Raw genomic sequence first — 13,298 nt, 5'->3', positions numbered from 1 at the left:
GAACTAAGATACCATCTGGAAATGATCTTAGTGTGATGCATGATCAACTTGCAGTTAAACACACAAATGTTAATGTAAAATTTTTGTTGTCAGAGAAAAAGCATGAATGTAACAGCTACATGTAAAACACGGTTGTTTTTGCTTAGTGTTTCATCAGTATTTACCTTGGTTTTTTCACAGGTTGTTTTTCTCTGTGATCAAGATGACAGTAGCCCCTGCATCTCACACTGTTCCTCTATTAAACACCTTGTGTCATTCTACAGCTTATTTTGATGAAATTTGTTTAAATCTCTGCATGAACAGAAAATTGCCAAGTTTTTTCTGGCATTTTTTATGGCTTCTGACTGAGGCTGATTAAAATATCACAAACACTGATTTTCTCTTCTCAAAATCACCTGAAAAGAAGACAAGAGTGCTTTTAGATAATTTTATCCTCCCCTACACAGTCCTGTTTTATTCCTGAAGCATAGGACCCTATTTGCTGGCCTTTGAGCCACTTTAAACATAAAAGTTAACTTTAAAATATAGCTATACCTCAGTGTGAACTTGGTGATTCCATAGCTTAGAGGTGTGATACATAAACCAAAAGTCTGCTGGTATAATGTGACAAAAAGTGTCTTCCTTTTTGATGTGCACTGTGACCAGTGTAGAGCAACCCTTTCCTGCCTCCACGGAGCTCATTAGCTGTCAAGCTGCAGAGCTAACCCACCTCACTGAGGACAATTCAGTAAACACCACAAACGAACCCTGTGTCCTTGGCAACCTCCAATTTCAGATACCTGCAGGAAGTTGCCTTTGGAATAAGTCTTCTTTCCATGCCAGGCTTCTGACTCGCTCTAGAACTGCTTTGAAAGGCAAGACACCTTGTTTTCTTTTGTCCATGGAATTCCCATTTTTTCATGGGAAGATAACAAGAAAAGCCTGTGAAGAGCTGCTGAGCAAGAAGAAAAAGAATGGCAGCTATTTACTACGGGAGAGTGAGAGTGTGGAAGGAGCCTTGTGTCTCTGTGTTTTGTAAGTACTCTAATACTGATTTTTTATGAGTTTTCAGTTGGCTCCAAAGACAACAATCACCTTCTCTAACATTAATAGCTCTTCCCTGTATGTCTGTGTATTCAAGTAGTGCTGGTTGCTTTAAGTTTCCTTTATAGTGACTAGTGAGAGGATGGCATTTCCAAAAAACCCTTTATGTAACAGATGGTAAATGAACTATAATCTGGTGGTGCCAGTCTCTCTCTGCAGAAAATAAGGGGAGCCTGGAGAAAACAGCTCAGCCTGCCAAACCATGCTAAGAACCTTACTTAAAGTAACTGCCTCTGTAATGATGAGTATACAGCATTTTAGCAATGCTGAGACACTTAAAAGTCTCGTGGCGTGCTACAAAACACTTCCTTTTTTGTAGTTCTGTCTGATTAAAGCTCAACCTTGTGTTTCAAAAGAATTTTACCTAAGGACACAGGCTGAGGCTGAAAATTACAAAGTTCTGTCTGAATTCGTATGACAAATCCACAGACAAAATTGGCATAGAAAACTGTTATTTCTAGTCCGAAGCTTTAGTAACTACAGTTAAAATTTTATTATATTATTTTTCTGTAGGGAACAGCACTTTTATTTCCCTTTGTATATTTTTCATAGATAATTGATCTGTTCGTAATGCATTCAAAGTTTAAAAACTAGAATCTAGGTTTTTGTTTGAACCTCTGAGGTTTTGCACTCTCATTGCAGATACGTTTGTGACATGAACACCTTTTAACAGATCTAATTAATTTAAAAAATACGAGAAGATGCTTTTATCAATCACTTAAAACGAATTTCTTATGAAACAAATCAATTAAGATGATTTGTAGAAAGACTCACAAAGTATAAAGTAGGTATATGTTTTATTCAGCACCGCACACATGTGGGATTTCTCCAACAAAGACATGTGCGCCTTCCAAAGAGCTCAACCCTCTTTTTATTCCCTATTTTTTTTTTTTTTAACATTTCTTATTATGAAATGTTACATGTGCATCAAGTTCCACCACACATCTATGCATGTTAATTTCCTAGCCCCGCTTTGTATGAGAATTAGCTACAAAGTCCTTTTGGGCTTGTGCAGTGCTTTCTGGTGGTCCTAAGGTGGTGGTCAGGATGAAGTAGGACGAGTCTTCCTCGGAGCTGAACTTTTCACCTTGGCTCCTTGCAATACTCCCTGGTCTCCTGGTTGCAGTTCAAACCGCAGGGCTGGTTTAGGTCAGTCCAGGGGTCCGAGGAACCTTTCTTAGCTCAACAGCCTTGCAAGTCTGGCATTCTTTCATCTTGCTTTGGCAAGCAGTCCCTTTCTAATCAAAATATCTTTGCATTCTCTCATCCTGTCTTCACAAGCACAGCAAATGTTAAGCAATATATATTATCTAAACTGCTACTCTTAACCAATCACTTTTTTAGCTTCTGACCCCCTTGCTTCAGAGAGAGGAGAAAAAGGGAGAGAGAAATGGAGTACTACTGGGTTGGCGGGTAGAAGAAAGGAGGTCTGCAAAATAACAGAATGAGGAGAAGAGAAATAGCAAGTGGGGGACAAAGAGAGCCCTCAGCAAGGGAGCTACAGGAACCTGCTTTCAGTATGGTGTGGAAAGAGAATGCAGGGGGTGAGGGGAGGGCAGGGTGATGGGAGGTAAGGCACCTGCATATCCTATCAGAAGGGAAAAATGGGGAACCTGACACACAGGAAGAATGACTGTTAGTTAGAACCTGACTTAAGCTTTGTGCCACACCAACACAGTTGCTTTTCCTTTCTTTTTTTTTTCTTTTTTTTTTTTTTTTAATGGCAAAGGAGATTTGCCTTGTGATGTCTTGCAGACATACTTTGGCCTGTCACATCTGCCTGCCACAATATTCTGTACAGGCATATGAAAAAACATGTGACTTCCAGTGTGCCTCTGTGGGTTTTAGTGTTAAAAGCTGATTAAAAACTGAAAACAGTGGATTTGACTATAATCCCGACAAATGCCATAGTTAAACTGCAAGAGTGGCAGCAGTGGTGCACAGGTGGTGGCTTGCACAGGTGCATCCCACAGCACGTGGGATGGTATTGCTGCACTGGCTGAGAACTGCCTCTAAAACTGGACTGCCTGGCCATGGTTCCCTAGGCAAACTGCCCTAAAACTGGGGGCAATCAATAATGAAACTCTTAGTGATGTTCAAAAGCAACATGTGAATTAGAACTGCATCTTAACACCTTTTTTAGCACCTAAGATGGTTGATGTGCCAGCTGATAAACCCTTCTCAAATTAACTGATCTGTGGGCAGAGATACCGATCCACTTGCTACAGCAAACAAACTTTCTTGTCCTTTTATTTGGGATATGGGAAGGAGTGCACTCCCATGGAGGACCAGGGAGCCAGAATGGTGGGACCTGTTCAAATGCATCTCTCCTCTAATCGGGCAAGGTTCTGCTGCTACACCTTCCTCCACAGCACACTCTCTCTTTCATCCACAATTATCCCAGGTCTCTGACAGTTCCTCGGTTTAGACTTGCTGTTTTTGCTACTGTTCTTACTGTTCAACATGCCATTCTCCCTCTCACCTCGCTTTTCTTCCAGACCAAACATTTCTTTTTTTTGTACACTATTACTAGCTCTTGGTAAGCATTTAGTAATTAAAGAGGAAACAGAAGTTTCCATTTTAATGTAGTTACATGTTCATTTAGTAAAAATTACAGTAGCTGAATAATATCCAGACAGTAATGGTTTAAAATTTAATTGATCAGTAAAGAACAAGTTTCAAAAAGATCACTTCCAGGTAGTTCTTTTTCTCACTTCTCTGTCTCTGTGCAAAGAATGAGCACTCACATTTATAAAAGTACTCTTTAACAAGGAACATGTGGATTTCCATAGGTATCTCAAGAAGGCAAAAACCAAAATATGCATCCCTGTGATACCACTCTTTGAACTAAAATAAATCTGTTATAACTGGAAGTCTTGTTCTGATCTCAGTTCATAGTCACTTTTTGGCAGAATAAAGTAGTTTATTTTCAGAGTAACCATCCATTTCTCTGCAAGTCCCCTGAGCCAGGTTTTTGCCCCAAGATTCTCCTTCTCATGACAGTTCACATGACCAAATAGGTACAGCTGAAGTCCTCCTGATGAACAGGCACACCAGTTAAAAAAACTTGTTTTCAGATGCTTCTCTCCCCTCTCCCCAACTTCCTCACTTATTTGTGATGCATATTTTCTTGCAACTCTGCTACCTTTTTTGACCACAGTCATGATCTCCAGTTTACCTCCTTAATTGCTGCTAGTGTGTTATCTGATAAAGCTTTTATTTCTGCTGACAAAATATATATCCAAAGACATCAATAGCCTCGGTACCTGCATATTATCAAGAATAACAATAACTAAAACCCTGGGAAATGCAAAGGAAGAATATTATTCTTAGAAGTAGGAGCCAGACGGTCATTTTCGGGGTACTGGTGGCTGGAGGCCATTTTCTGCCAACATCTCTCCAGGAATTCAACAGCCTTCTTGTGACAAATGCAAAATGAAGGTTAGAGCAACTAGGAAGATAGGAGAGAGATAGGAAGAGGTGATGTCTGGGGAATAAAATTATGCTTATTAAAGGCCTGTGTTAGACTTAGATTATATGTTCCTTGAAACCCCTGGTTAGAGTAATCTTGTATTTCAAGATATTAAACCTTCACTCATTTTGTAATCTCTAGGATCTCTTCTCTTTTGCTCTTCTGTCTCTGCTTTATTCAATTTTACTGCACTTCTCATGTCTTTAATACTGTTTGCAGATATATCACTTTGTTAATGTGATGTATTATGTCTATGATGTTTCTCACAGCTTTGAAGACCTCATCTACACTTACCGTATCTTCAGAGAACACCAAGGATATTTCAGAATACAGGTGAGTGACTCTCACTACATCTCTAAAGACTGCATTAAGGATCATAGACTTTTTTTTAAATCATAAATTAAAATATCTTAGATTCATCTATGATCAATCATAATTTTAATCTATTGTCATTTTTAGTCTATGATCATAGATTTTAAAAAAATCCATAAACACAATACTGTAGAAAAGATTTCCAAGTTTGCTCTCTACTCAATTCTTATTATAGATGAGCTCAAAAGGTAGCTCTTGTGTTTGTAGAATTTCCTTATAATCTAAGGGGCTCTGTTATTTATTAACCAGCTGATTTTTCATTTGACCATTTTTTTTATGGCACTGATGAAATATCTATTACTTTTCTTACTTTCGCTTCTTCCTAATTACCTTTTTCTACTCGAAAGTGCTGCTATTGCATGCAACATCTCATACAGATATGGGATATTGCAATGATCCTTTTGATTTAAAGGATCTATAATTCTGTGTGATTGTGAGGCACCTGAAGTGACAATGCCAAATAATGCTGCTTATTTGAGTAAAACAAGTGTAAGAGAGACTAATGCATCAATCAAATCCCCAGGCAATGTGAAAGGACATCTAAAAGCTGGCTCACTCTCCTTCTTGTATTAGCACAGCCAAGAGGACTGCCAATATTAAGCAGCACTTAAGTGGAATGAGGAAATCACTTCATAAAGAACACTCCAAGCTCTCATATGCTGGTAATTTATTGCTTATTAGTGGTTTTGCCTGTGTATGAAAGACACAATTTCCCATGAAGAAGAATGGTTTGCTGACAAAAAATATTCTGGTTTGGACCTTAGCCACTCTACTGGGGTTATGCTGTCATTCCTGTCAACATGTAACTCAGATATTTTCAGACTTTTCAAACCCATTCTTCCTTATAAAGTTTCACCAATAATGTAGAAGAAGAATTCAGTTCTTAAAAATTTTAAGTCAGATTATTTTGGCTTAATACATTAATTGACTGAAATAATAAATTGAAGGTGGAGGAGAGGTTGTTGGGGTTTTTTTAAGGCCAGATTCAGCCATGAGCCTTCTAGAGTGCAGCAGGCTGGCCCCAACCAGCTAAGCACCCCCCCAGCTGCTCACTCCGTCCCTCCTTGGCAGGACAGGGTGGAGGAAGAGAACACAAAGAGCAAAACTGAGGAAACTCCTGGAGCAGATAAAATACAGTGTAATAGGTAAATAGGCAAAGTCGTGCTTTGTGCACAAGCAAGCAAACGAGTTTAGCAAATCCCTCCCATCAGGAGGCAGGTGTTCAGCGACCTCCTGGAAAGTGAGGCCTCAGCACACACATAACCACAAACATCCTCTCTTTCCCTAAGCTTTTATTGCTTTTATTGCAGTGTCAGATGGGGTGAGATGGGATAGCCAGGATCTAGCACACACCCAGCCTATTCTCCAGGGGAACCAAGTGCAAGAAGGAGACATCCTTAATGCTGCACGAGCACTGTTCAGCAACAGCCAAAAGGTGGCTATGTTATTAGCATTGTTACAGTCACAAATTCAGAGCATAGCACTATGTAGGCTGCTATGAAGAACATTAACTCATCCCAGCCAGACCCAGTACACAGAGGCATTGGCACCCAGTCCATCCAGGGCCGAATGGAAGATGAAGGATGCAGAAAACCAAAGAAAACAAATACATGTTTCTTTGTTAGCTAGGAGATTAAGCAAAACCAAAGCCCCATTCTCTTTTAATGACTACTAGTAGACTGCTCACTCTCTGTCACTGCCCTGAAGTCACAGCACTGTAAAGTCCACGCACAGACCCCTGCAGGGCTGAGCTGCAGGAGCAGTTCAGTCCTGTCATATGAACCCACACTTAAGGAACAGCTTTTTGAGCACGACCTTTGCTTGCCAATGCTGCTATTTTGTAAAAGTTTAGGTTCTGTTTGTCACCTAGTTATTTAAAGGAAACGTTTTAAGTGAGAGCTAAATATGTTATCCCTAAAATTTTGCTCTCAGAACAGAGTGCAGTGTGTAATGCTGTCACTCTTCAACACTCTGCTCTACTGGATCGCTGCAGCACTCATCTACACCAATAATTTAACTGATGTTCTTTTTGAAAAAAAAAGGATGGTGAGGGAGGTTACTTTTAGTGCAATAACCATGGCTCCAAACAGGTGTCCCTAGTGTTTTAAGGACAGTGCAATATTCTGTCACCAAACTTGTTTACAAAACAGCTCCTTGGAAAATAGAAACAACTTATTTTTTTCATTTAGGGAACTTCATGTGAAGGGAACTTGCAAACACATTTTGTTCTCCTTTTGTTATCTTCTCCCTACAGACTTCTGAAGGTGTTCCAGAGATGACCTTCAAAACATTAAAGGACTTAATATACACTTTTGAAAAGCCAAATCAAGGACTGATAATAAACCTCCGCTACCCAGTGAAGAAACCGAAGGACTTGCGAAGAAGTCAGAGGTGCAAGTCAGGAATGGACAGCATTTATGATGGTGAGAAGCTCTGCCTTTGAGGTTTTTTAAAAGATAGCATTGACAGGTTTGTGGTGAATACCTGTTAAATGTCTTCTTGCATGGACAGAAGTTTTACATCCTCCCTTCCTTCTTACCTTCACTGAAAGGGTTATTCTTACCTCACAGTTTACTTACCCTCACTACAACAAATGAACAAATTAAAAATGCTAGAAATACACAATGATGAAAAAGCTGCCTACAGCTCTCTCGTTCCTGGATGTTGATGCTTCTAGGCTGGAGAAGGCTAAGAACCAGTCTTACCCAATGTGCTTCTGCCAAGGTACCAGGCCCTTGCATTTCACTGGGGGTTGAGGCTGTCCTTTACTTTGATTTTCCAGGTTCTAAGATATTTTTATATGAAAATCTTACTCAGTTCTAAGAGGGCAGGTAAGCAAGTGAGCTTGTGATTTGTAATCAAACATGACTAACTGATAACAAGCATATAGCCTTGTGCTCAGGATCACAGCTTTGGAACCAGAGTTCAGCCACTCATTACTCTTCTGCTAATTTATGCTCACAAGTCCCAGGTGTAGGACAAGGATATGATGCTTCTACCTGACAGAATTATGCAGATGGATACAATAAAGACAGAAGTTCTCATAAAGCTTTAGACTGTGTTGCATAGCCCCATGTCATCCTTACATCCTTGTTTTGAGAAGCATGACTGCAGATACTGTTGGTAACTTGCTAGTATCTCTCACATCATTCTTAATGTTCCTGCTGTACAACACTCAGCAGCAGCATCCATCAGGACATGGGCTGCAAAATAACCCTGAGACTGTTCTATGACCTCTGGCAGAGTGTGCTGAGAACTCCAATCAGGGCACGTGTGAGCAAGGGAAATCCTTTCGTTAAGTACAGATATCATAAAGGAAACAAAACTTTGGAGTCTCCACCCTACCCATCCCCAACAGTGTTATGATCCAGTTATTAGTTATTAGAAATGCCTCTGCCTGAATTAAGGTGCAAACGAGACCATATGCCAGTGACAAGAGTGTGGGTTTTATTTGATAGTAAATATGAGAGGGAGAGAGAGAAAAAGGAGAGTAAAAATAAGAGAAAGGAGAAATAGGGGAAGGGAAAGAGAGTGACAGAAAATATCACCACTCCATGGATCGCAACAATGTTCCCTTGATCCTTTCCAGCTGGTCTTCTTGGTGCTGAAGGTTCCCCCTGAAAGCACAGAATCTGATGGGTTAATATAGACTCAGGCTGGGCAGGAAAACCCAGGCACTTCCCTGGGGCAGGAGGGAGTTTGTCATTGTCTCTTACAGCAGACTCTGAGTTTGTTACATCACATGCAGTGCTGTGGTGCAAGGCTTCAGGAACGACTCTGGGGAGCACTTTATGGGGTCTTTGATGGATTAAGACACTCCCTCAGCTGCCTCTCACGTGGATGTCCTGTGGATGTGGCCTTACCAAGGTTTGGGGTTCCAGAGATGGGCTGGTTTGTGTAAGGGAGGATGGGTTCACTGCCTCTAAGCAGAGGTTACAACACATCCAAGCTTCCTCTCCCCACCTCGTTTCAGAGGGGAAATCTGTGCAAACCTGTTCCTAGCAAATGGGTCTGGGAGCTACAGTCTCCCTCCACCAGAAGCGAGGCAGAGATGATTCTTTGCATGGCTCCTGGGTTTGGTTCACATTCCTTTCCTTGTTTACTTGTTTGTTTCAGGTGATAGAAAAATGGGTTTTCCCTTTATCTAATCTCAGCAGTTTGACTTTCAGTCCAAAGTTCCAGTCAGGCATCTTCAGGGAGGCTTTTTTGTTTGTAGCTTTTCTATATAGTTTTTGTTACAGTGAGCAGAACTTTATATCAAAGTTTGAGGCATGAACTCTTTCAGTCTCTGACAGGCAGCCCTTCTGTGCTACAGAGGGTTCGCTGGGGTTTCACACTCAAGAGCAAGGCAACCGCTCTGGCCAAGCTCCCCCAGCACTGCGTACACTAAGCTGCAGTTTTGGGGCCTGAGCCCCAGCAACCTTGCTGAGGGGAAGTCACAGAGACACATTTGCCACGTCTTCAACATTACCTTGTCACCTGTGTCACAAGCCAAATATGCCACATTTGCACCAAAAATGTTTTTATGGTTTCTTATCATTGCTGTTCCAGGGAGACGGAAAATACTGCAGTAACATGGATATGTTTTTAGGAAGAATCAGGTGTAATACATATTTTATTTTTGGTCCTGCAATAGGAATTCTTCTAGAAGATGCACAATGTCCTCATCTGGACTCACAGGGAGGAAAACAAACCCTTTCATTTCAGTGTCAATATATGTGTAGTCTTCCATTAAAAATTGAGGCTTTTTAGAAATAATCAAACTACTTTGGAATTGTTTTTATTAAATTTTGATTTTAATTTCACTTATACAGCATTCCAAACTTCCCTCTCAGACTGTATTATTACATGCCCACAGCAGAGGCTTATGTAAATGGTCATGATGGCTCTCTCTTAAACTACCCAGAGCACTGCAGTACTCCCTAAAGCAAGCACCCTATTTCCCGTCCTGTGTCCCTCACATGCCACCAGCAGCTGGCTTTGCTGCACACGTGGGACTGAGGGCTCCAGCATAACCAGTGGAACACCTCAAGGGACTGGGGTCACATTCCTGGTGGTTGGAGGTATTTGAGCTTTGTTTTCTAGCCTAGGAACAGCTTTTCTGAGGGCAGCTGCTTGAAGAGCAATCGGTTTCCATGGTGGAGCTTTGAGTTTCAAGCATTGAATTTCTGCCTTTTCCCTGGCTTCTCAAAAATCGTAACCAATCTGACAAAGTGTAAGAGAGAACAGGATTTTTCAGGCTCTCCTCCCTCAGTTGGGATAAGGACTTTTCTCTTGGGTATTTATTTACAGAAGAAGGGATGTGTTCTGCAAGTCACCGATATCTTGGCTATTGATCTGATTTACCAAGAATGGATGCTTTCTGACATTTGACTGTTCCTCAGGAAGGAGGGGGGGTCTCATGTGAATACAAATGTTTACAACAGTGCTTGCTGGCTCAGAAAAGGCAATGCAGGCTTTGCCTGCAGGTGTGTTCCTGGAAAATCCAGCCCAAACGACAGGGGGCCTAAACATTGGCCCTGCAATAGCAGAGAACACCAAGAAACCAAACTGAGTTACTGATACCTGCCCTGCCACAAGCAGTGCTGCTTCCCATGGCCTTTCAGAAGGGCGCATTGCAATGACATTTTTTTTGTTTGTATTGATTACTTCACAGAAGTTGATGACAGCGGTGATTACGTCCATGTGTTACCCTGACGGATCTGCACCTGACGCTTTGGGAAGCTGCAGTTCCAGGATGTGCACAGCTGTTCCAGCACAGTGCCTGAGCTGCAGAGGGCTTCCAGCTGGGCAGCCTCTGCTCCACATCTGGAATTAACCTTCTCCTTTTGCAGACTATCAGAGCAGTTGTATCTTCTACCACCAGATCCAGTACAAGCTAGTCTACATGTTTACTCAGCAACAGAAGAAGTACTTTTGTCACAGACACACACACACACATAGGTATGGGGGGAAGTATCTTGTGTCCATGTATGTGTCTTCTGGTGGTTTTTAGCCAGGAAATTGTCCGAGACGTTGACTGCTAGAGTGAACATTCTGTTAGAAGGCAGCAATATAAATACATTAAATGAATAGGCAAAAAGCAGTAATTTATGGCAGAATTGACAGGTATTGATAAAAACCACGTATGACAAAACTACCGGCATTGTAAGATGTTTTAAATCTCCCAAACTCTGTAATTTTGCACATGATTCATGTTACCTCATTGTTGGAGTGAACAGTATTTCAGGAATCAAGGAATACTAGTAGTCTGTATAACTGAATAATGCAATTAAAACAAAAATGCTGTGTTAACTCCATGCCATAAAAAATTAACCAACTGGAGGAAAATGGTTTGAAATACTTTTAATGTTGAGGAATGGTTTTGGCACATTACAAGAGGACTACAAGTCAGCATGAACGCATCTTTTTTTAATAGGTGCTGTACATATAGGAATGTTTACTCCATTTAATTTTCTACTGCCATTAGTCCTGTATTATGTATATGTCTTTTGTTGTTTGGCTGTTTTTTTAAGTGTAAGAATTTGCTTTAATATCACCCCAAATTTTAAACATTTAATAAATACTTTAGTTCTTGAGGTGGCTTGCAACTAGCAGCCACAGCCAGAACTGGAATGTATGTCCTGAGTCTTCCAGTCACTACTACAGGCTCCCTCACCATTTGAGACTGTGAGGAAGACATTTGTATCGGTGGTATGTTTAAGACCCTTCACAAATTATTTATGTGTTTTAATGGGTAATACTAGTTAGAAATTTTTTTTCTATTATGTTTCTCACACACCATTATTTGTCAAAGGCATTTTAAGCCTTCCAGTGCTTTGGACTTCATTATGAATTTAACAGTGCTGCAGAGTTTTTGGCTCCGGGCTCAACTAATATTTGTAGCATGAAAGAGACAAAAACCAAAAAACAAAACCAAAACAAATAAAAAAGAATAAAAAGAGACTATTAATTAGCCCTAGCAATGCCAAGAAATACTAAAATATATGTCCAAAATGTCATTAATTGACAAGAAAGTAGTTGTCCATGAAAAATGGTACTATGTGTGACAATTGATAAAAGATTCCTGTTAATCACAAAAGCATTAGGGTTTGTATAAACCAGAATACTAAGCTCTAAAGTGAAGCATGGACACTAGATAAAGAAAATTATATGATTAAATAATTCTGTTTAAAATCACCATATTATGTTATATTATGTTGTATTATGTTACATTATAATATGTTATGTTTTTCAAATAAGTTGTATCGGCTACCAGCTTGCAAAATCAGACTTCCCAAAAAGCCCTTCCTGCCTTTGTCTAATCAATACTGCCTATCCCAAAAACCAGACCTCCAGAACTTCCCTGGTGGTAATCTACAAGGACCGGATGGCTATCTGTGACTAATTATCACCCAAAGGCTTTGTGAATTTGTGTACAATGAGAAACCACAGTATAAAAAGAGGCTGCAAACGAGGTTCAGTGGAGCATGGAGTGGGCAGTGACCCCTCACGCTCCCCTCTTTCTCTATCAAATAAATCAATCTAAATTTTGCTGAATATCGAGACTTTTGTCTCTCATTTATAACATATGGGACATAAACACCCCAGCCCTTGCCTTGCAGAAGCACATAACTGATGTGTTTCTTTACTAGCAGAATCCAGCAGCCTGTCTGAGAGCTGGTTATCACAGGTACCAGACTGAGGAAGTGCTGTGCTAAGACACCCCACCTCTAGCAGCACGGTCCTTAACAAAGCACAAACACTGCAGGATTTTTTCTGAAATGACAAGTCTCAGTAGTTCCCCAGGTGCTCACTCAGTCACACTGATGTTCAGCCTTGGGAAAAGGCCAAGTGACAAGGAATCCCAGCCTGTGCCTCACTTGCCTTCTGAGTGACTCTGATGGCTGAGCAGGGGACAAGGGCCAGGCTGTGGTGCCTTTCAGGTGGCACTTGGCAGTGTGTTTTGGATTCAGATTTACAGCAGTCATAGTGGGTACAGCTCCTGGTGCGGCATCCAGGACTGAGGGTGACTCCAAGCCCATGTTCCAGTCACTTCTCCAGTGTTCCCTTGCAGCAGTCATGTGAAGCAGGGGACACAAGAAGGATCAAGGACTTAAAAAAGGAAAAAGAGACACAATGACACTTACATTACCTTCACATTGCTCACCTGCACTTTACAGCAATGTTTGTCCTATTAACAGTATAGGAAAATACAGAGGCCAATATAGACATTCCTACACATATTTGCAGGCCTAATATGGCAGAAAGCAATCTACGCACGAGTTGAGAAAACAAGTTCAAAAGCTTCACACAGCAGCATCTACCTGCCGGCATCCGAAAGGTGCGTGGGTGAGTGTGTGTGTCCATGACGGGGGGTTGAGCAGCGAGG

The 13,298-nt window shown here is 40.9% G+C and overlaps 1 protein-coding gene across 1 annotated transcript; it reads left to right on the top strand.

Annotated features, from left to right (window-relative positions):
* Positions 1-489: 489 nt before the first annotated feature.
* Positions 490-10,771, top strand: LOC106862941 (SH2 domain-containing protein 1B). Its single transcript, XM_014892208.2, has 4 exons — positions 490-1,014; positions 4,825-4,888; positions 7,182-7,350; positions 10,584-10,771. Exons 1-4 carry the CDS (start codon positions 629-631, stop codon positions 10,622-10,624), a joined length of 660 nt encoding a protein of 219 aa, XP_014747694.1. The 5' UTR covers positions 490-628; the 3' UTR covers positions 10,625-10,771.
* The last annotated feature ends 2,527 nt before the right edge of the window (positions 10,772-13,298 follow it).

This window comes from Sturnus vulgaris, chromosome 2 (assembly GCF_052056855.1).
Source record: "Sturnus vulgaris isolate bStuVul1 chromosome 2, bStuVul1.hap1, whole genome shotgun sequence".
Taxonomy (NCBI): domain Eukaryota; kingdom Metazoa; phylum Chordata; class Aves; order Passeriformes; family Sturnidae; genus Sturnus; species Sturnus vulgaris.
Note: the sequence above shows the minus strand (reverse complement) of the source record. Positions and strands in the feature narration are given on the sequence as shown.

What these genes read in the sequence shown, in the direction of transcription:
- LOC106862941 (XM_014892208.2), top strand. Translation starts at nt 629, where the DNA reads ATGTGCACTGTGACCAGTGTAGAGCAACCCTTTCCTGCCTCCACGGAG. An exon ending in GCCTTGTGTCTCTGTGTTTT is followed by an intron (nt 1,015 to 4,824) that starts GTAAGTACTCTA and finishes TGTTTCTCACAG; the next exon opens with CTTTGAAGACCTCATCTACA. An exon ending in AAGGATATTTCAGAATACAG is followed by an intron (nt 4,889 to 7,181) that starts GTGAGTGACTCT and finishes TTCTCCCTACAG; the next exon opens with ACTTCTGAAGGTGTTCCAGA.